At 50.2% G+C, this 19,796-nt stretch overlaps 1 protein-coding gene across 2 annotated transcripts in view; it reads left to right on the plus strand.

Moving 5' to 3' along the window:
* The window catches only part of sema3h (sema domain, immunoglobulin domain (Ig), short basic domain, secreted, (semaphorin) 3H), a 217,571-nt gene that overhangs the window by 69,338 nt on the left and 128,437 nt on the right, over window positions 1-19,796 (plus strand). For both annotated transcript variants that reach the window (XM_038810740.1, XM_038810741.1), the window contains exons 2-3: window positions 3,878-4,032; window positions 18,761-18,823. In XM_038810740.1, the coding sequence (XP_038666668.1) occupies window positions 3,878-4,032; window positions 18,761-18,823 (218 nt within the window). The remainder of the gene's footprint in view (window positions 1-3,877; window positions 4,033-18,760; window positions 18,824-19,796) is intronic.

Raw genomic sequence — 19,796 nt, forward strand, 5'->3', positions numbered from 1 at the left:
ACCTACTCTGCACATTTTTGGGTTGTGGGGGCGAAACCCACGCAGACACGGGGAGAACGTGCAAACTCCACACGGACAGTGACCCAGAGCCGGGATCGAACCTGGGACCGCAGCGCCGTGAGGGGGTTGTGCTAACCACTAGGCCACCGTGCTGCCTTGCTGGCCTTTATTGAAAGGGAATTGGAGTTCAAGAATACAGAAGTCTTGCTACAATTGTACATGGTTTTGGTGAGACCACATCTGGAACACTGTGTGCAGTGTTGTCTGTACATTTAAGAAAGGATATACTTGCATTGGAAGCGCTACAGCGAAGGTTTGCTAGATTGGCCGCTGGGATGAGGGGATTGTCCCGTGATGAGAGACTGAAAAATTGGGCTTATGTTCTCTGCGGCTTAGAAGAATGAGAGACAATCCCATTGAAACCTATAAAATTCTGAAGGGTCTTGACAGGTGGATGCTGAGAGACTGTTTCTGCTAGCTAGGGGGATGGGGGTGGGGGGTTGAAACCACATGGGGCACACTTTCAGGAGAAGAGGTTGATTATTTAAGACTGAGATGTGGAGAAGTCATTTTATTCAAAGCAATGTGAATCATTAGAATTCTCAGAGGGTTGTGGATGCTCCATCGTTGAATATATTTAAGGCTGGAACAGATAGATTGTTGGTCTCTCTGGGAACTAGGGGATATAGAGAATGGATGGAAAAATGGAGTTGAAGCCCAAGATCTGTCTTGATTGTATTGATTGTTGGAGCAGATTCGATGGGCTGTGTGGTCTACCCCTGCTCCTATTTCTTGTGTTGTGTGCATATTTGCTGGCCCAATCTGGTGGGCTCTGTAATTAATGCATTCACATGAACTCTCCGCCTAACCAGGCACGGGCTCCGCCATTGTAACTTGCAAGGGTCAATCGATCTCTTGCTGCTTGTGGCTTGATTTTGGAAGATTTTTCTTCAACTATTAGCAGAGAATTAAAGAGCCTATTAGTACCACAGTGATAGATGTCTTCCTGAATGACTACACGTCACAAGTGAATTGGCTGGTGCGGCACGTGGCACACTGGTTAGCATTGCTGCCTATGGCGCTGAGGACCCGAGTTCGAATCCGGCCCTGGGTCACTGTCCGTGTGGAGTTTGCACATTCTCCCCATGTCTGCGTGGGTTTCACCCCCACAACCCAAAGATGTGCAGGTTAGGTGGATTGGCCATGCTAAATCGCCCCTTAATTGGAAAATAAATAATTGGGTACTCTAAATTTATAAAAACAAAAAAAATGAATTGACCATTGTTTGTGATCTGTTCAAAAACAACTCCACGTTACAATTCCTTTCATCCATCTACCCTGTATTACTATTCTGCGTAATATAATGGAATTGGATGATAGATGAAAGGTTTTAGTTTAAAGCAAGTTTTTTTCCTGGAAATATCTGGCTTATTCTTTCACTGGAAGTTGTGCAACATTCTCAATTCTTTATGTCTAAACTTAAACCACATTCTACTTGTTAGTTACAGTATAAATGCTAATGTTTTATGACAAGTAGGCTAGCCCAAACAAGTCTGACAAAACCAGTGCTCCTGAAGGAACCACCATATCCTCTGTTGGCTTAAAAAGTATGTAATAATTAAATCCAAGCACAATTAAAATCTTCTCAACATTATCCTTTATTTATTGCTGCTGAAACTTCAAAGGTACACAATGTAGAATTAATCAGTGCTGATTCTGTATATTTCAGTATTGTGTAAAGCAAACAGACATCCCCCAGGATGCAGTCTTGATGTAAAAGGGGCCATTTTATGAACTTGTACAATCATGAAATGAAAACTTGGAGGATGGGGGAGATGCTGAAAAGATTTAAACTCCCAGTGTGTTCCTCATGCAGGTTCCCAAAAGGGGAAGCATGATCAGGATGCAAGTTAAGAAAATATTCCCTGTATTAATGATATTAATGAAATTAATGTATTAATGAAAGGGGCTGGTTTAGCTCACTGGGCTAAATCACTGGCTTTTAAAGCAGACCAAGCAGGCCAGCAGCACGGTTTGATTCCCGTACCAGCCTCCCCGGACAGGTGCCGGAATGTGGCAACTAGGGGCTTTTCACAGTAATTTCATTGAAGCCTACTCGTGACAATAAGCGATTTTCATTTCATTTCATATAACTATTTTTCCTAGTGTAAAAACTACAATCTCGAGGTCACATTTACCTGAGGTCAGGACTGTGGAGTTATTATGGAAACATAGAAATTCGGAGAAGAATGAGGCCATTTGTCTCTCCAAGCCTGCTCCGCTATTCATTATGGTCATGGCTGATCATCCAACTCAATAACCTAATCCCGTCTTCCCCCTTGATCCTTTGATCTTAAGTGCTATATCTAACTCCTTCTTGAAAGTGTGCAATGTTCTGGCATCAACTAAACAATCCCAAAGGAAACTTAAAATGTCAAAATAAACTTGATTCCAGGGGTCAATAAAACACCCCAGTCGCCAAGATGCCCATTTGGCACAGAAGGCCTCTATAGTGCCTGCAGACACCACGTGCTCCCTTTCCAGATACACACGGCAGCACACGTAGCCATGGAAGAGGGGCATACAGTCGGGACAGACAGCCTTAATTAGAGCTGTGTGTGTGCTCTGCTCAAAGCAAAAGTGAAACTGAAACTGGACCACCTGACAGATTTCCCTTCTGGTGATGTCACACTGATATTCCTTAAAGGTATTTTACAACAATGATTGCTCGGGCAGGCGATTGCTCTGGGAGATAATTGAGCTGATTCCTGCCACTTCTGAGCTATCAAACTTTGTTTACAGAGTGGGAAGTGGATAGAGTGGCCACTCGTATTATTATGGAGGGAGGAAAGTGGAGCTTGGATGCAGTCATGTGTGAAATTGCAAACCCATATACCTATACTTGGGCTGGGATATATCTAACTTCATGCACTGAGACAAAGATAAAGAACTAGCTGCACAGTGAACCCTTTCATAAGCCTACTGAATAGGACAGAGCATCCAGCTACCAGAATAGTCCTGTATGATCTTAAACATTTTACAGTAGGAATTAAGGAGCTATCAATTCACATCCTTCTCTTCTGGGAGGAGCTTCACCTTTCCATCCTTCGGGATGCTAATGAAATGTGTGCTTTAACAATGCCGGTTAAACACCCGGCCCGACATTACTCTTCAAAAAGGAGCAATATTAAGTGGGGTATGAAACCAGTGATCCACATGCCTCTCGGTTAGTTTTAAATCACCCCCACATCTACCCATTTGAACTGGGAAGAGGGGGGTGTTGCAAAAACCGAGAGTCCCAGCAACCAGGCACATTTTAAAAACAGCTGGTGGCTGGGTGGGCATTGTGCCAGTCCAACAAAAGTGGTTCATGCTCCTCCAAAGACTCAGAGGGCGATTGCCCAATGAGTGTTGAGTTAACTAGTCACCAGCGATGACATTCCAATTGATTTCAGCATTCCCTGGCCTCAGAAGGGGAAAGTGGGAGCCAGAGTCATCAGAGAGTGAAACCTCCTCTGCTTGTTCCCGACAATATGGTTTTGCTCCAACCTCGAATATCTCCTCCACCAATGCCACATTTCCCACATCCAATATTTGTGTGACTCGAGTTAGATTGACAATTAGTGCCAAACCTGTTTTGTGGCATTGGCCCGCTTGACTAGAACTTATTTGCGACTACCATGAGCTTAATTCACATGAGGATCCTTCTATCAGCAGTGGAGGCGATTTCCATTCCTTCAGCGTAATGTGAATTGACTCCAGGTCTTAGTGGTAGAAGAAGCCAGTCCCCATGTTACACACTGGGCTGATACTTTTGATAATTTCAAGTACATTTCCATGTCGTAAAATACCTTTTTTTATCCATTACATTTTTTAGAGTTGATGTCAAACAAGCGGATCATCCCACTCAAATTCAGCGCTTCCAACTTGCATTCTATAATTCTCGATGAAGACAACCGGAAACTCTATGCAGCTGCGAAAGACTACCTCCTGACCTGCAATCTGGACAACATCTCGAATGGTGTGAAGAAGGTATAAACATTGGGTGCAACCATCTTGTCTCATTCGGAGATGGTGATTCACTTTGCTAAGAGGAACAAAGGGCCAACTTTGAAGGGAGTGTGGTTCAGAGAGCAGGGTGTCCTTTTGAGTGCTGGCAACACAAGAGCTCTGAATGTACCTTTGTATGCTCCTATGAGCTTTCATGGGGGCAGAGAAGTGAGAATACTTTAATAGAAATAATGGACTGGTAAAATACACTTTAAATGACAGGCCTCCCCCAGAATTGCCATTCAATCTAAATGATTCTAATTTTGTTTTTAAGAAAAACCCACAGGCGTTCAATGAAAACTGTCACCACTTGCCACAATCCGTGAGCAAATAAGAGTGAGTGTGAGGCCATCCTATTCACATGTACCAGTCAAAGAACTAGCTAATCATTGAGCAGGAAATAGAGCCAATTGAGTCAGCCTTTGACACTTGTGGGGTTAAGAACACATCATTTTGAGATCATTATTGCTTGTCAGTGCAAGTGTTTGTTTTTGATAATTATATGGAGCCCATGAATGCCACAGAGAACATGAGGGTGTTCTTCTGCTGTTTAAAAAAATCAACATAGAATGACTGGAAAAGCGACTTCTTAAAATATACAGGATGGAGCTATTATTGAATTTCAGAAGTGCATCGAGGTATACATTTTCTTAGTGGGTGAGTTCTGTGATGAAAACTGCACTTAGTGTGATATTTTCAGGCAGATATTAACCTGTTTATTTAATCAGGTTAATGCTTGACTAGAAAAGACACAGAGAGGATTGTCGTACCAGCGTGCCAAATGCTCGTAGGTGATTTTGATTAATTAGACACTATACCTCACAGCAAATGAATCATAGAATAGAATAGAATCATAGAATCTCTACAGTGTAGAAGGAGGCCATTCAGCCTTCGAGTCTGCACCGACCCTCTGAAAGAGCACTGTACCTAGGCCCATTCCCCAGGCCTATCCCCAACTAACCTGTACACCCCTGACACTAAGGGGAAATTTGAAATTTATCATGGCCAATCCACCTACCCTGCACATCTTTGGACTATGGGAGGAAACCGGAGCACCCAGAAGAAACGCACGCAGACACGGGAGGAACTTGCAAACTCCACACACAGTTACACAAGGCCGGAATTGAATCCGGGACCCTGGCACTGTGAGGCAGCAGTGCTAACCACTGTGCCACCGTGCTGCCCTATCAGTCATTTAGTATGGTCTTTCTGATCAACAATTTTTCATACCACACATGCCAGCTGCTACTAACTCCCCACAAAAGCCAACACAGGCAGAGGCAAGGAGCAGGCCTTGTCCTCTTGGGCAGGGTTGGTGCTCAGTAGTAGAAGGTGAAGGGGAACAAGCGGAACGGGGGAAACTTCTTAAAATTACTGTCCTTCAGGGCAGACAGGGTGAAAACTTGGGGTGGGGGACATAGAATGGAGTGAAGACAGTTGATGAAAAGGAATATTAGTCTGGATGGTGATGTAGGCAATCAAGAATTATTAAATAAGTGGAAAATATATTCCTTGCATAGCAGCAGTTGTAGACTTCTAAAATTCTTCTTATGACTGGGACCTTTCCTACTAAAACACAGTCAGAAGGCAAGTTAACATTATCGACAGACACCGATTCCAAGGGTGGCATTTTGTGGCCTCTCCCACCGGCAGGATTTTCTGGTCCTGCCCTAACCCCCTGACGTGACAGGACCATAAAATCATACCCCAAGAGCCTAATCTGAACTGATCCCCATTTGGATGATTTGGGTTTCCTTATAAGTATCTAAATGTTGCTCAACTCAAACAATTTATGCTTAGTATATGTTTTGGGGTAGATTTCTGTCCATGCCATCTGGACATAAGTCGTCATTTAAATGAGGCACAGAGTGAGAGAAATCAAGTAGGGAGGATTGCAGGTCCATAATGGATCCCTCCATTTTCCCTCTATTTTAAATTAATGGTAGGAAAATGATGCAGGTTCTGTTACAACCTGGCAACTCTTCCTGCTCTGTCCAATTTTACTCCTGTTCTGTATCCTCTACCTTCAAAAGCTGGTGACATGAACATAATTTTCAGCAAATGAGGGAGGGCCTATGCATTGTATATGATTGCCTATTGCCAGTCATCTGGTGGTAAATATTTAATTGCCTGGCAAGAGATAGATCAATTGGAGATACATAGCTGTTTTTTTCCCACTATTCAGCTGACAGTATGTGGCTGCCCTTACTCCCTGGTTCTTCAGTCTTGGTATCTGGCTGTCTCCACTTGGTGTTGCATTGCAACCAATATATCAGTCAGTTAAATGCTTAGATGTTTTACTGGGAAGAATTTTATTCTACCATGCCAGCTGTCTTGCTGTTGTAGCATTTACTTGCAATGACGGCACTGGGTGAAGTGTTGCGCTGGATGAAGCAACTTTATTAGGTCAAGCTAAGTTCAGGTTCCACAGTAAGAATGAGCCAAATTGGACAAATCCTCCTGAGGCACTTTGGTTATGTGATGAGTTGGAGGACCAATGATGACAGTGAATTGGTATGATAAACTGATAGCAGGCAACATTTGGTCCTGCACGTAGACACAGGCATCGTAACTGCATACAAATAGAGTTTGTTTGAAGTGTGGCTCCTGGGACTGTCTCTGAATGTACATCCTACACTGTCAGTACTTGATTTCTGGAGCCCATTAGATGTAATTGGGACCAATTATAGACCCATTGACTTCCACTGGGAAAGGTCATTTCCAATTTAGTTGAGTCCAATATTACAGCCCTGTATCAGAAGTCGAGGTTAATGGTTCCTATTAATAAGTTGTTGTTGAAAAATGTGCCTTGAGAAAGCAATACAATAAGGGAACATTTTGCATTTGATCCACACTCCCATTCTAACCACAGAGGCACATTTTTAATGTTACGATCCCTCTCTGAGCATCAGTAAAACTGAGGCAAAAGGATTCCAGTTTGTGTAAATGTGAAGTTATCCATTTTGGACCCGGGTAGAACAGAGTATTTTCCAAGAGTCAACAAGCTATAAATAGTGGACGCCGAAAGAGCCTTGGGTATCTAGGTACACAGATCATTAAAATGTCTTGAACAGCTACAGAAATTAATTGAAAAGGGCAATGGAATACAGGACTTTTCAGAGGACTAGAATATTAGTGGGTAGAAGTTGTGCTTCGCTGCTTTACAAAGACCTAGCTAGACCACACTTGGAGAACCGTGGGCAGTGCTGGGGACCACACCTCCCAAAGGCTTTGGGGAGAATGTGTAAAAGCTCAGGAGGCCCAAGGAGGTAAATTAAACAGCATTTAATCAGTCAACATAAAGTAAAGGCCGCAACGCAGCTCACAGCTCAAAGATCCCAATCAGGGCGACCAAAAAGTGCCAGTCCCAGTCCTGGCTGGCTTTTATAGGGTTGATTTACGAGCCCCAGCTGGGCGGGCCTCTACCCACTAGTGGGGGATTCATATTCCACACGTCCTACAGGGAGATCAATTGAGGTGTCTTTGTGGGTGCGTGAAGGTTATTATAGAGTACAGCATAGATATACCAGAATCAGACCTGGACTCCAAGGATTAAATTACAAGGAGTGATTACACAAACTAGGGGTGTGTTCCCTGGAATTTAGAAGGCGTAGGGGCGACTTGATCAATGTTTTCAAGATGGCACAGATTGAACATAAGAGAGAAACCGAGGACGAAGGGATGTCGTCTAAATATTAGAGACAGAGTGAAATTAGGAAACAGTTCTACACCTGAGTGGTGGTAGAAGTTTGGCGCTCTTTATTGGCAAATGGCAATTAATGTTCAATCAATGACAAATTTTAAATCTTTAAAAAATATATATTTTAATCAAAGTTTTTCCAATTTCATAACAAAACCCATAATAACACATTGGAAAATACACAAAACCCCGATTCACCATATCCACCTCATCCACCAGGATAAAAAAGGACAACCGAAAAACAAACAAAATAAACTAAATCCAAACTATGCCCCCACCTAGCAAAAGATGGTGACTAATTCCTTAAAGTAGGTAATGAATTTCTGCCACCTCTGGTAGAACCCTTCAACCAACCCCCGATGACAAACTTGACTTTCTCCAGGTACAGAAATTTTGGTATCAAGGTGCTGGGCGGCGGCGAAGACCTACACCCCAGCAGAGCCCGCCTCTGGGCAATCAGCAAGGTGAAGGCAAGGACATCTGCCTACACTTCCACCTGTAGCCCCGGTGAGTTCGACACCCCGATAATAGCCGCCAGAGGACAAGGCTCCAGTTGGAAATTCAGAATCACCAATATGGTGTTGAAGAACGAGACCCAAAAACTTACCAGTCTGGGGCAAGACCAGAATATATGTGTGTGATTGACTGGTCCACCGGATCACTGCTCAAACCTGTCTTCTATCTCCGGAATAAAAACACTCAACCTAACTTTGGTCAGGTGCATCCTTTGCACCACCTTAAGTTGGATTAGACCAAGGTTCACACTGCACAGGGCCTCACTCCACATCACATCATCCACTATAGGCCCAGCTCCCTCTCCACTTCGCCTTCGCTTCATCCGCCAAGTCCGAGGCCTCAGGCACAATTCGCCCATAAATACCAGATGTGCTACCCTCTTCTGATCCCGCCAACGAAAGTATCATTTCCAACTGAAATTCCCGTGGTGCCTCGGGAAATGTTGGGAAGGCTACCCAAACAAAACTCCTTATTTGGAGATATCTGAATGAGTCCACCCTCTTGCCCAAACTTCACCAACAACTCCTCCAAGCTGGTAAACTGCCACTCTACAACCAAATCCTTAAATTCTCCAACCTTTCCCTTCCCACAAGCTGAACATAACGTCCGACCTTGATGGTTCAGATCAATGACTGGCACTTTTTGGATCCAGCTTCGACACGGCTCGAAGTTCAAAATGCTGCCTGAATTGTCTCCATATCCTTAAAGTAGACATGAACACCGGGTTCGAGGAGTACCTAGCTGGAGAAAATGGAAGCAATGCCATCACTAACATCCCTAGACTACACCCCTTACACAACCTCATCTCTATCTGTCCCCATACAGATCCTGGGTCGCTGCACCACCTCAGCACGCTCTTAGCGTTTGCCGCCCAATAATAAAGCAATATCGGCAGTTCCAGCACTCCCCCCCCCCCCCCCCCCCCCCCCCCCCCCACCCCATCTATCCCGGTGAAGAACTCCCTACGGACACCGTTCATATAAGGCCAAAATCAACTTATTAACCTTTCCAAAGAAGCATTTAGGGATCAGAGCCCACCGATCCGCTGACGGGCCTGTGCCTTGGGGGCACTCTATTCCTTCGCGTCGGCTGGTGTACCGGCCCACGATGGCTGGGGCGGAGATGAACCCCTCCTGCGCATGCGCTGGGATGACGCCAACACACGCCGGTGCTCCCTCGCATGCGCCAACTCGTGCCGGATGGCGGAGGCCCTTTGGCGCCGGTTGGCGCGGCGCCAAGCCCCTTGCGCACCGGCTGGCGCAGAGCAAACCACTCTGGCGCCGGCCTAGCCCCTGAAGGTGCGGAGGATTCCACCCTTTTGGGGGAGCCTGACGCTGGAGTGGTTCACGGCACTCCTTCACGCAGGAGTTGCCTGCCCCGCCGGTTTCCGAAGAATCCCGCCCCTCATTTCACTATTTAAAGAAGAGCTAGTGGTCTTCTCCTCGGTATTCATCAGATATCAGTCCTTGTTACAGCAACTCTGGATCCATTAAGAATACTGTAACATTTTTAAAAATCGCTCTTGGGTAGAAAATCCTTTCCAAAACCCCAAAAACCAGAAATGCATTTCTGTTACATTGGATTACCGGCCCCCCTCAACCCAGAAACCTTGGAACTGTTGCTATATTTTCAAATGCCGCATAATATGCCTGTTATGATAATCTCTGAAATGGAGCAAAGACATTTGGAGATGGATGTATGATGCACCATCAATCGGACACGAGGCGAGAGGTAGTTCCAAACGACAGGCTTTAATACACTAGATATGTGCCTGGCAGTAGACGTACAGAGAAAGGCCGACTGCCAACCGATACGGGTTCTTATACCCCGCCTCATAGGCGGAGCTACCTACCTCTCAGCTAACCGCCGGGGAGGCACATGACTAGCCTCAGCCAATTGGCAGAGAGTCACATGACTTGCCTGGGCCAATGGGCAGCGAGTCTTCTGCACCAATGGCAGCTTGGTTCTAGGGTACCGTAATCTCCCTAGTCATACTACCACATTCACCCCCTGTTGAGAAAGAAGCGGGGGGGGGGTAGAAGGAGAGACAGAAGAGGGGGGGGTGTGCCCCGCGGGTGCGTGAGAGTGGTAGTATGACTAGAGCTGTTTAAGCCGTACCGAGGTATCTATGGCTGCCCATAGGCCCGTGACTAATGTGCAAGAAAGCGATAATACTATTTACAGTGTATGAGGGAACAAAAAAAATGGAGAACAGGCAAGGAATATATGCAAGAACACAAGAGTCCATAAAGTCCATCAGTACATCAAATTGACTCAATCAGCCGGATGGGTGCCTTCGATGTCCTGCTGGACCTGCGCAGCGGTGTCGGTGATGTCGGAGCGATGGTTGTCCATGACTCCGGGAGCGGCGGTCGTGGTCCTGTGTCCGTACCCCTGGTCGGAGCTAGCGGTGGCTAGGCCGGGGGAGAGGGTTCCTGTGCGCCGGGTTGCGGGGGCGCCGGGGGCAGTTGGTACTGGAGGGGGGGGGTGCTGGTGCTGGGGGTGTGGCCGCACTCCGGTGGGTGCCAGGTCCCGAAGGGAGACCGTATCCTGTCGTCCGTCAGGATACTCCACGTACGCATACTGCAGGTTCGCGTGGAGTAGCTGGACTCTTTCAACCAACGGGTCGGACTTGTGCACCCGCACATGCTTCCGGAACAGGATGGGCCCGGGGGTGGCCAGCCAGGTCAGGAGCGGAGTCCCCGAGGAAGACTTCCTGGGAAAAACAAGAAGACGTTCGTGAGGTGTTTGATTCATGGCGGTACAGAGGAGAGACCGAATAGAGTGGAGGGCGCCTGGGAGGACCTCTTGCCAGTGGGAGACCAGGAGATTCCTGGACCGCAGGGCCAGTAGGACGGTCTTCCAAACGGTACCATTCTCCCGCTCGACCTGACCGTTACCCCGGGGGTTATAACTGATCGTCCTGCTAGAGGCGATGCCCCTGCTGAGCAGGAATTGACACAGCTCGTCACTCATAAAGGAGGACTCCCGATCGCTATGGATGCAAGCGGGATAACCGAACAGGGAGAAAATGGTGTGGAGGGCTTTAATGATGGTTGTCGTGGTCATGTCAGGGCAGGGGCTGGCGAAAGGGAAGCGCGAGTACTCGCCAATCACGTTTAGGAAATACGTGTTGCGGTTGTTAGAGGGGAGGGGACCTTTGAAGTCCATGGTGAGACGTTCAAAGGGGTGGGAAGCCTTGATAAGGTGCGCTTGTTCGGGGCGGTAGAAGTGCGCTTGCACTCCGCGCAGATGTGGCATTCCCTGGTCACAGTCCTGAACTCCTCAATGGAGTAGGGCAGGTTGTGGTTCTTGATGAAGTGAAAAAAACGGGTGACCCCCGGATGGCAGAGGTCCGCGCGGAGCGTGCGGAGGCGGTCCACCTGTGCGTTGGCACAGGTGCCGCGGGACAGGGCATCGGGAGGCTCAATTAGCTTCCCAGGACGATACAAGTTATCGTAGTTGTACGTGGACAACTCGATCCGCCACCGCAAGATCTTGTCGTTCTTGATCTTGCCCCTCTGTGCATTATCGAACATGAAGGCCACTGACTGTTGGTCTGTGAGGAGGGTGAACCTCCTACCGGCCAGATAATGCCTCCAATGTCGCACAGCTTCGACTATGGCCTATGCCTCCTTTTCCACCGAGGAATGGCGGAGTTCGGAAGCGTGGAGGGTTCGGGAGAAGAAGGCCATGGGTCTGCCCGCTTGGTTGAGGGTGGCCGCCAGAGCTACGTCAGACGCGTCGCTCTCGACCTGGAATGGGAGGGACTCGTCGATAGCGCGCATCGTGGCTTTTGCAATGTCTGCTTTGATGTGGCTAAAGACAAGGCGGGCCTCCGTAGACAAGGGGAACGTGTTGGACTGTGTGAGAGGGCGGGCTTTGTCGGCGTAGTTAGGGACCCACTGGGCATAATAGGAAAAGAAGCCCAGACAGCGTTTGAGGGCTTTGATGGAGTTGGGGAGGGGAAATTCCATTAGGGGGCGCATGCATTTGGGGTCGGGGCCTATCACTCCGTTACGCAGTACGTAGCCGAGGATGGCTAGACGGTTGGTGCTGAACACGCACTTATCCTTATTGTAAGTGAGGTTAAGGAGTTTTGCGGTACGGAGGAATTTGCGGAGGTTGATGTCGTGGTCCTGCTGGTCATGGCCGCAGATGGTGACGTTGTCGAGATACGGGAAGGTTGCCCGTAAACCGTATTGGTCAACCATTCGGTCCATCTCCCTTTGGAAGACTGAGACCCCATTTGTGACACCGAATGGAACCCTTGAAAAATGGTAGAGTCGCCCATCCGCCTCGAACACGGTGTACTTTCGGTCACTCGCGTGGATGGGGAGCTGATGGTAGGCGGACTTAAGGTCCACCGTGGAAAAGACTTTGTACTGCGCGATCCTGTTAACCAGGTCAGAGATACAGGGGAGAAGATACGCGTCCAGCTGCGTAAACCTGTTGATGGTCTGACTGTAGTCTATGACCATCCGATTTTTCTCCCCAGTCCTAACCACCAGCACTTGTGCTCGCCAGGGACTGTTGCTAGCCTCTATGACCCCTTCCTTCAGAAGCCTTGGACCTCGGACCTGATGAAGGTCCGGTCCTGGGCACTGTACCGCCTGCTCCTGGTGGCGATGGGTTTGCAATCCGGGGTGAGGTTTGCAAACAAGGAAGGGTGGTCGACCTTGAGGGACGCGAGGCTGCAGACAGTGAGGGGGGGCATTAGGGCCGCCGAATTTGAAAGATAAACTCTGTAGATTGCACTGGAAGTCCAATCCCAGGAGTGCTGCTGCGCAGAGGCGGGGAAGGAGAGGAGCTTATAGTTTTTAAACACCCTCCCCTGGACCGTGAGGTCCTCTACGCAGCACCCTCCGCTACGCAGCACCCAGTGATCTGGACTGAGTGCGAACCAGAGGCCAGAGTGATTTTGTGTTTCACTGGGTGGACGGGGAGCGCGCAGCATCTTACTGTGTCGGGGTGGACAAAACTCTCCTTGCTCCCGGAGTCCAGTAGGCAGCTCGTCTCATGGCCGTTGAGGAGGATCTTCGTGGTCGCCGTGGAAAGCGTGCGGGGCCGTGACTGATCCAACGTCACTGAGGTGAGTCGTGGCAGGAACTCAGAGTCGTCATCCAGCAGCGAGTAGTCACTTGCGAGGTCCTCCGTGCCGATCCAAGATGGCGGCGCCCGTCGGTCGCACGTGGTGGGGGTGAACAAGATGGCGGTGCCAGGGGGTCGCACGTGGAGTCGGGGGTCCAAAATGGCGGTGCCCGGGGATTGCACGTGGCATTGGGTGCCCAAAAGGGCGGCGTCCGGGCATCACTCGTGGCGGTGGGGGGTGGGGCAGCGAGGTCCGCAGGCCACACGGGGCCCGAGAGGAGCGCGGGGGGGGGGGGGGGGGGGGGGGAGACCCGCGGTCGCTGTTCGGGACGGCAGCGACCGACTTTGATTGGCAGATGGCCGCAAAGTGGCCCTTCTTGCCGCAACCTTTACAGGTTGTGGTGCGGGCTGGGCGGCGGGGGTGCTTGGCCTGACCGCTAAAGTAGCAGCGGGGCCCCGTGGGTTTATCGGGGCGTCCTGCGGCGCAGGTCTGGGGGGGGTCCGAGTCCGGGGGGGTGAGGGGGTCACGTACCACGCTGCCCAGGGGGCCGCCACGTGGCCGGGGGCATACGCGCGGGCATTGCGGTCAGCGACCTCTAAGGAGGATGCGAGGGTCCGTGCCTCAGCGAGGCTTCAAGTGTCTTTTTCCAGGAGTCTCTGGCGTATCTGGGATGATTGCATACCCGAAACGAAAGCGTCTCTGATCAAATGTTCTGTATGTTCAGCTGCAGAGACTTGCGGGCAGGCGCAATTTCTCCCCAGGATAATGAGGGCCCGATAGAATTCGTCGAAGGACTCACCAGGGAATTGCTGCCTCGTAGCCAGGAGGTGCCGCGCGTAGACCTGGTTCACCGGCCTGATGAAATGTCCCTTCAGCAGGTCCATGGCGGCATCATAGTCGAGTTCATCCTCTATAAGAGAGTAGACGGCGGTGCCCACGCACGAGTGGAGGATGTGGAGTTTCTGTTCCCTCGTTGGGCGGTTTCGGACCGAGAACCCTATCATTTGATATGACCCTGGTCCCTCCCCACCTTATCCTCTGGCAGAGTGAACTTCAAGGCTGCCCAATATTGCACCGGCCTAGAACAAGCGATCTGCCATGAGATCCCGGTTTCCTTTGCGCAGCCTGCCAGGGACCTGGTGATCAAACCCTGCCCTTTGTGCTTGAGCTGATATATCAGGTGTCAGGTCTTCTCGATGGTCAAAGTCTACAGCCAGTCAGACTGAGAGACCTTTGCTGTGCCCATTGTTTACAAATACAGTAGACTGCGCCATTCAGTGGTGCTGAGTTTGAGTGAGGTTTCAATACAATGAATCACATCATCGATGGGTGAATCCATGTTGTGTGTGGGTTGAGCCTTTACTGCCAGATGTTAAGCACAGCATTGACGATCAGCTACCCATTCATTACATGCCCTGCCCATTGCTTGCTTGTTTTTTAAGCTAGTCACTGGTCGTGGCGTATACAGCAGCTGACCTGTAAGTCCCTGTAACCTGTTACTGCCCGACAGCAAAGGTTAAAATCCATGCATTGATTCACAATCTGGTGGCTCCTCGAGTGTAATTCGCAACTTGTAATACAAACCAGTTTCTCCCCCAGGAACAGGCAGTGGTGTGAATAGCGATGCTGGATGGGGGTTGTTGACATACACCCTGAACTCACAGCAGGGGAATATATTCGTGCTGCTAAACCTCAACTCAACAAAATCTTAATCGCCAACCCCACTCATTCCAGACATTCCAGCTTCAACAACATCACTATCTCTATTGGTTTGATCTGATTAAATACCTGCGCATTTTATGGTTCTGCTCCGTGGAAGAACAAAATAAATGAATTCAAAGAGCGGTGATACTGTGAGGGTAGACTAAATGGATTGTTGATTTTTTTTGGCAGATGCAATGGGACAGATGGGTGCTTTTGTGTTTGCTCCGAAAGAGGTGAGGGATAATAGTGATTGCCAACAGGGTGTCGCCAAATGCGCCCAGGTCAGACATGGCAAAGTCTGGTTAGAAACTGGTATCTGAATTGAGTTTCACATGACACTCCCGAGGCCAAAATGACCCTAAAGCTATATAATGGTTTCAAAGGCACTGGTATCAGTGGCATCTGCTACCATTAATTTTCACCTCTGTGGGTCGTGAGGTAGCATTTGTGTCTGCTTCTCTCAGAGGTGGTTGGTGGTACGGCACAGCAGTTGATGGATCAGCTGTTCCAGCACCGGCTGATCTTGTCAATGGGAACAGAGTCAGTGAGGGCATTGCCGCCAATCAGATATAGAGTAGGGCCAACTTTATAAGGAATTAGCAGAGATCTCACCATACTTCAGAAACATAATTTGTCAAAATTGGAAAGAACACATTTATTATTGATTTTCCGGGTGTGGGCATTGCTGGCAAGGTCAGCATTTATTGTACATCAATTGTTCCCCTGAGAGAATATTCGAGGGCGTTTTTTGTAGGGTTTTTTGTCCATTTAGTGGAGGTGTTCCCATAGTGTATTTGGTGACCCCCCCCCCCCCCCAGCCCTGTAATGTATACAGTGCCTCCCACCCCCGTAGTGTATTTGGTGCTCCCTCAGAGTATCCGCTGCTCCCTCAGCGTATCCGGTGCTCCCTCAGTGTGTCCGGTGCTCCCTCAGTGTATCCGGTGCTCGCTCAATGTATCCGGTGCTCCCTCAGTGTATCCGGTGCTCCCTCAGTGTATCCGGTGCTCCCTCAGTGTATCCGGTGCTCCCTCAGTGTATCCGGTGCTCCCTCAGTGTATCCGGTGCTCCCTCAGTGTATCCGGTGCTCCCTCAGTGTATCCGATGCTCCCTCAGTGTATCCGGTGCTCCCTCAGTGTATCCGGTGCTCCCCCAGTGTATCCGGTGCTCCCTCAGTGTGTCCGGTGCTCCCTCAGTGTATCCGGTGCTCCCTCAGTGTGTCCGATGCTCCCTCAGTGTATCCGGTGCTCCCTCAGTGTATCCGGTGCTCGCTCAGTGTATCCGGTGCTCCCTCAGTGTATCCGGTGCTCCCTCAGTGTATCCGGTGCTCCCTCAGTGTATCCGGTGCTCCCTCAGTGTATCCGGTGCTCCCCCAGTGTGTCCGGTGCTCCCTCAGTGTGTCCGATGCTCGCTCAGTGTATCCGGTGCTCCCTCAGTGTGTCCGATGCTCCCTCAGTGTATCCGATGCTCCCTCAGTGTATCCGGTGCTCCCTCAGTGTATCCGGTGCTCCCTCAGTGTATCCGGTGCTCCCTCAGTGTATCCGGTGCTCCCTCAGTGTATCCGGTGCTCCCTCAGTGTATCCGGTGCTACCTCAGTGTATCCGGTGCTCCCTCAGTGTATCCGGTGCTCCCTCAGTGTATCCGGTGCTCGCTCAATGTATCCGGTGCTCCCTCAGTGTATCCGGTGCTCCCTCAGAGTATCCGGTGCTCCCTCAGTGTATCCGGTGCTCCCTCAATGTGTCCGGTGCTCCCTCAGTGTATCCGGTGCTACCTCAGTGTATCCGGTGCTCCCTCAGTGTATCCGGTGCTCCCTCAGTGTATCCGGTGCTCCCTCAGCGTATCCGGTGCTCCCTCAGTGTATCCGGTGCTCCCTCAGTGTATCCGGTGCTCCCTCAGTGTGTCCGGTGCTACCTCAGTGTATCCGGTGCTCCCTCAGTGTATCCGGTGCTCCCTCAGTGTATCCGGTGCTCCCTCAGTGTATCCGGTGCTCCCTCAGTGTATCCGGTGCTCCCTCAGTGTATCCGGTGCTCCCTCAGTGTATCCGGTGCTCCCTCAGTGTATCCGGTGCTACCTCAGTGTATCCGGTGCTCCCTCAGTGTGTCCGGTGCTCCCCCAGTGTATCCGGTGCTCCCTCAGTGTATCCGGTGCTCCCTCAGTGTATCCGGTGCTCGCTCAATGTATCCGATGCTCCCTCAATGTATCCGGTGCTCCCTCAGTGTATCCGGTGCTCCCCCAGTGTATCCGGTGCTCCCTCAGTGTATCCGGTGCTCCCTCAGTGTATCCGGTGCTCGCTCAGTGTATCCGGTGCTCCCTCAGTGTATCCGGTGCTCCCTCAGTGTATCCGGTGCTCCCTCAGTGTATCCGGTGCTCCCTCAGTGTATCCGGTGCTCGCTCAGTGTATCCGGTGCTCCCTCAGTGTATCCGGTGCTCCCTCAGTGTATCCGGTGCTCCCTCAGTGTGTCCGGTGCTCCCTCAGTGTATTTGGTGCTCCCTCAGTGTATCCGGTGCTCCCTCAGTGTATCCGGTGCTCCCTCAGTGTATCCGGTGCTCCCTCAATGTATCCGGTGCTCCCTCAGTGTATCCGGTGCTCCCTCAGTGTATCCGGTGCTCCCTCAGTGTATCCGGTGCTCCCTCAGTGTATCCGGTGCTCCCTCAGTGTATCCGGTGCTCCCTCAGTGTATCCGGTGCTCCCTCACTGTATCCGGTGCTACCTCAGTGTATCCGGTGCTCCCTCAGTGTATCCGGTGCTCCCTCAGTGTATCCGGTGCTCCCTCAGTGTATCCGGTGCTACCTCAGTGTATCCGGTGCTCGCTCAATGTATCCGGTGCTCCCTCAGTGTATCCGGTGCTACCTCAGTGTATCCGGTGCTCGCTCAATGTATCCGGTGCTCCCTCAGTGTGTCCGGTGCTCCCTCAGTGTATCCGGTGCTATCTCAGTGTATCCGGTACTCCCTCAGTGTGTCCGGTGCTCTCTCAGTGTATCCGGTGCTCCCTCAGAGTATCCGGTGCTCCCTCAATGTATCCGGTGCTCGCTCAGTGTATCCGGTGCTCCCTCAGTGTATCCGGTGCTCGCTCAGTGTATCCGGTGCTCCCTCAGTGAATTCTTTGCTGCGCTTTGATGCCAAGTGACTTATTTGGATACTTCAGAGGGCAAATAAGAGTCAGCCATATTGATGCAAGTCTTTAGTGACATATAGATTAGACTGGAGGAGGACAACCTGTTTCTTTCACTGAAGGGCATTAGTTTTGTGGTAATACCACTGTATATATATGTGTGTGCCTCTATTAGGGGATGTACAATAGTACCTGCTATTACAGATTTGTCGGTAAGCCTCTGCATAGTTTGTTGGTAAGCCCCTGCCGGCTAGCTCCGCCCACAGGGAGCAGTATAAATATCCATGAGGTCTCCTGAGCTGCCATTTTACAGCTCCACTTGAGGGAATAACATCTCACGGTAATAAAGCCTCTTTTGTACCGTTTCGTGTTTCTGTGTGCAATTGTTAGCGCATCAAGTTTTTATGACACTCCAGCAGTTCGACAATTCCAGCATTTTGTTAGATTTTTAACTATTAAATTCAAATGTTCAAACTGCTGTGGTTGGAGTTGAACTCACATTTTCCGGATTATTAGTGTAGCAACTTTACCAGACTGCAATATCCAGTCTTCCAATATGTTAAAACGTATTGTCTTTTCATCCCACAGTTATACTGGCCAGCTAATTCTGAGAGGATAGATGAATGCAAAATGGCTGGGAAGGACCCTGATGTGAGTATTTACAAATGGAGTTTGTGTTCAAACAGAAAATCAATAACCATACATTAAATAAATCCTATTCCAATAAAGGTGAAGGTAAACTTGCCATAGTCCCAGATGATAGGCCGCTACCCCCTTTGAGGGGGAGATCTGTCTTGTGGTGATTTGACCTGAGGATCACCACATCGCGGGGGCGATTCTCCCAAATGGAGCCCAAGTGTTTGCGCTGTCGTGAACGCCCACAGGGGGCCAGCATGGCGCTGGAGCGGTTCACGCTGCTCCAGCCTCCCTTCCCGGCGCCAAATGGGCACCGCGCCAACCCGCGCATGCGCAGTTGGACCGCACCAACCTGCGCATGCGTGGGGGGCTTCCTACGCGTGCCGGCCCCGACTCAACATAGCGTTGGCGTTCAGGGGCCGGCCGCGCAGGAAAGTAGGCCCGGGGTGGGGGGGGGGGGGGCGGGGAAGAGAGTCTGGCCTGCCGATCGGTGGGCCCCGAGCGTGGGCCAGACCCCATCGGAGGCCCCCCCAGGGACAGAGCCTCCCTCCCCCCTCCCACACAGGCCGCCCCCGGCCCTTCGCGCAGAGTTCCTGTCAGCCGCGACCAGGGGTGAACGGCGCCAGTGGGACTCTGTCGTATCCACGCGGCTGCTTGGCCCATCCAGTCCGGAGAATCAGCCGCCCCTGCCGATTAAATGCGGCGGTGCAAATGGTGCCGATTCTCTGTACCTCAGAGAATCGCGCGCCAGCGTCATGGCGCGGTTGCGGCGATTCTCCGGCCCGGCGCGGGGCTCGGAGAATCAATCCCCTCAGGTGAGCGGCAAGGTTGAGAAGGCAGGGTACTTCACGAATATTCCAATAACTGTGCTGGAAAGACTAGATTTTCATCAGCCGGCAGCAGGAGCCACTTATTTCTTGAAGGATTTCTTTAGTTCCTGAAGTTGAGAGGTTCTAGTTCTGGAGTATGGAACATCATCTCATTTCAA

Source organism: Scyliorhinus canicula, chromosome 11, assembly GCF_902713615.1.
Source record: "Scyliorhinus canicula chromosome 11, sScyCan1.1, whole genome shotgun sequence".
Taxonomy (NCBI): Eukaryota; Metazoa; Chordata; class Chondrichthyes; order Carcharhiniformes; family Scyliorhinidae; genus Scyliorhinus; species Scyliorhinus canicula.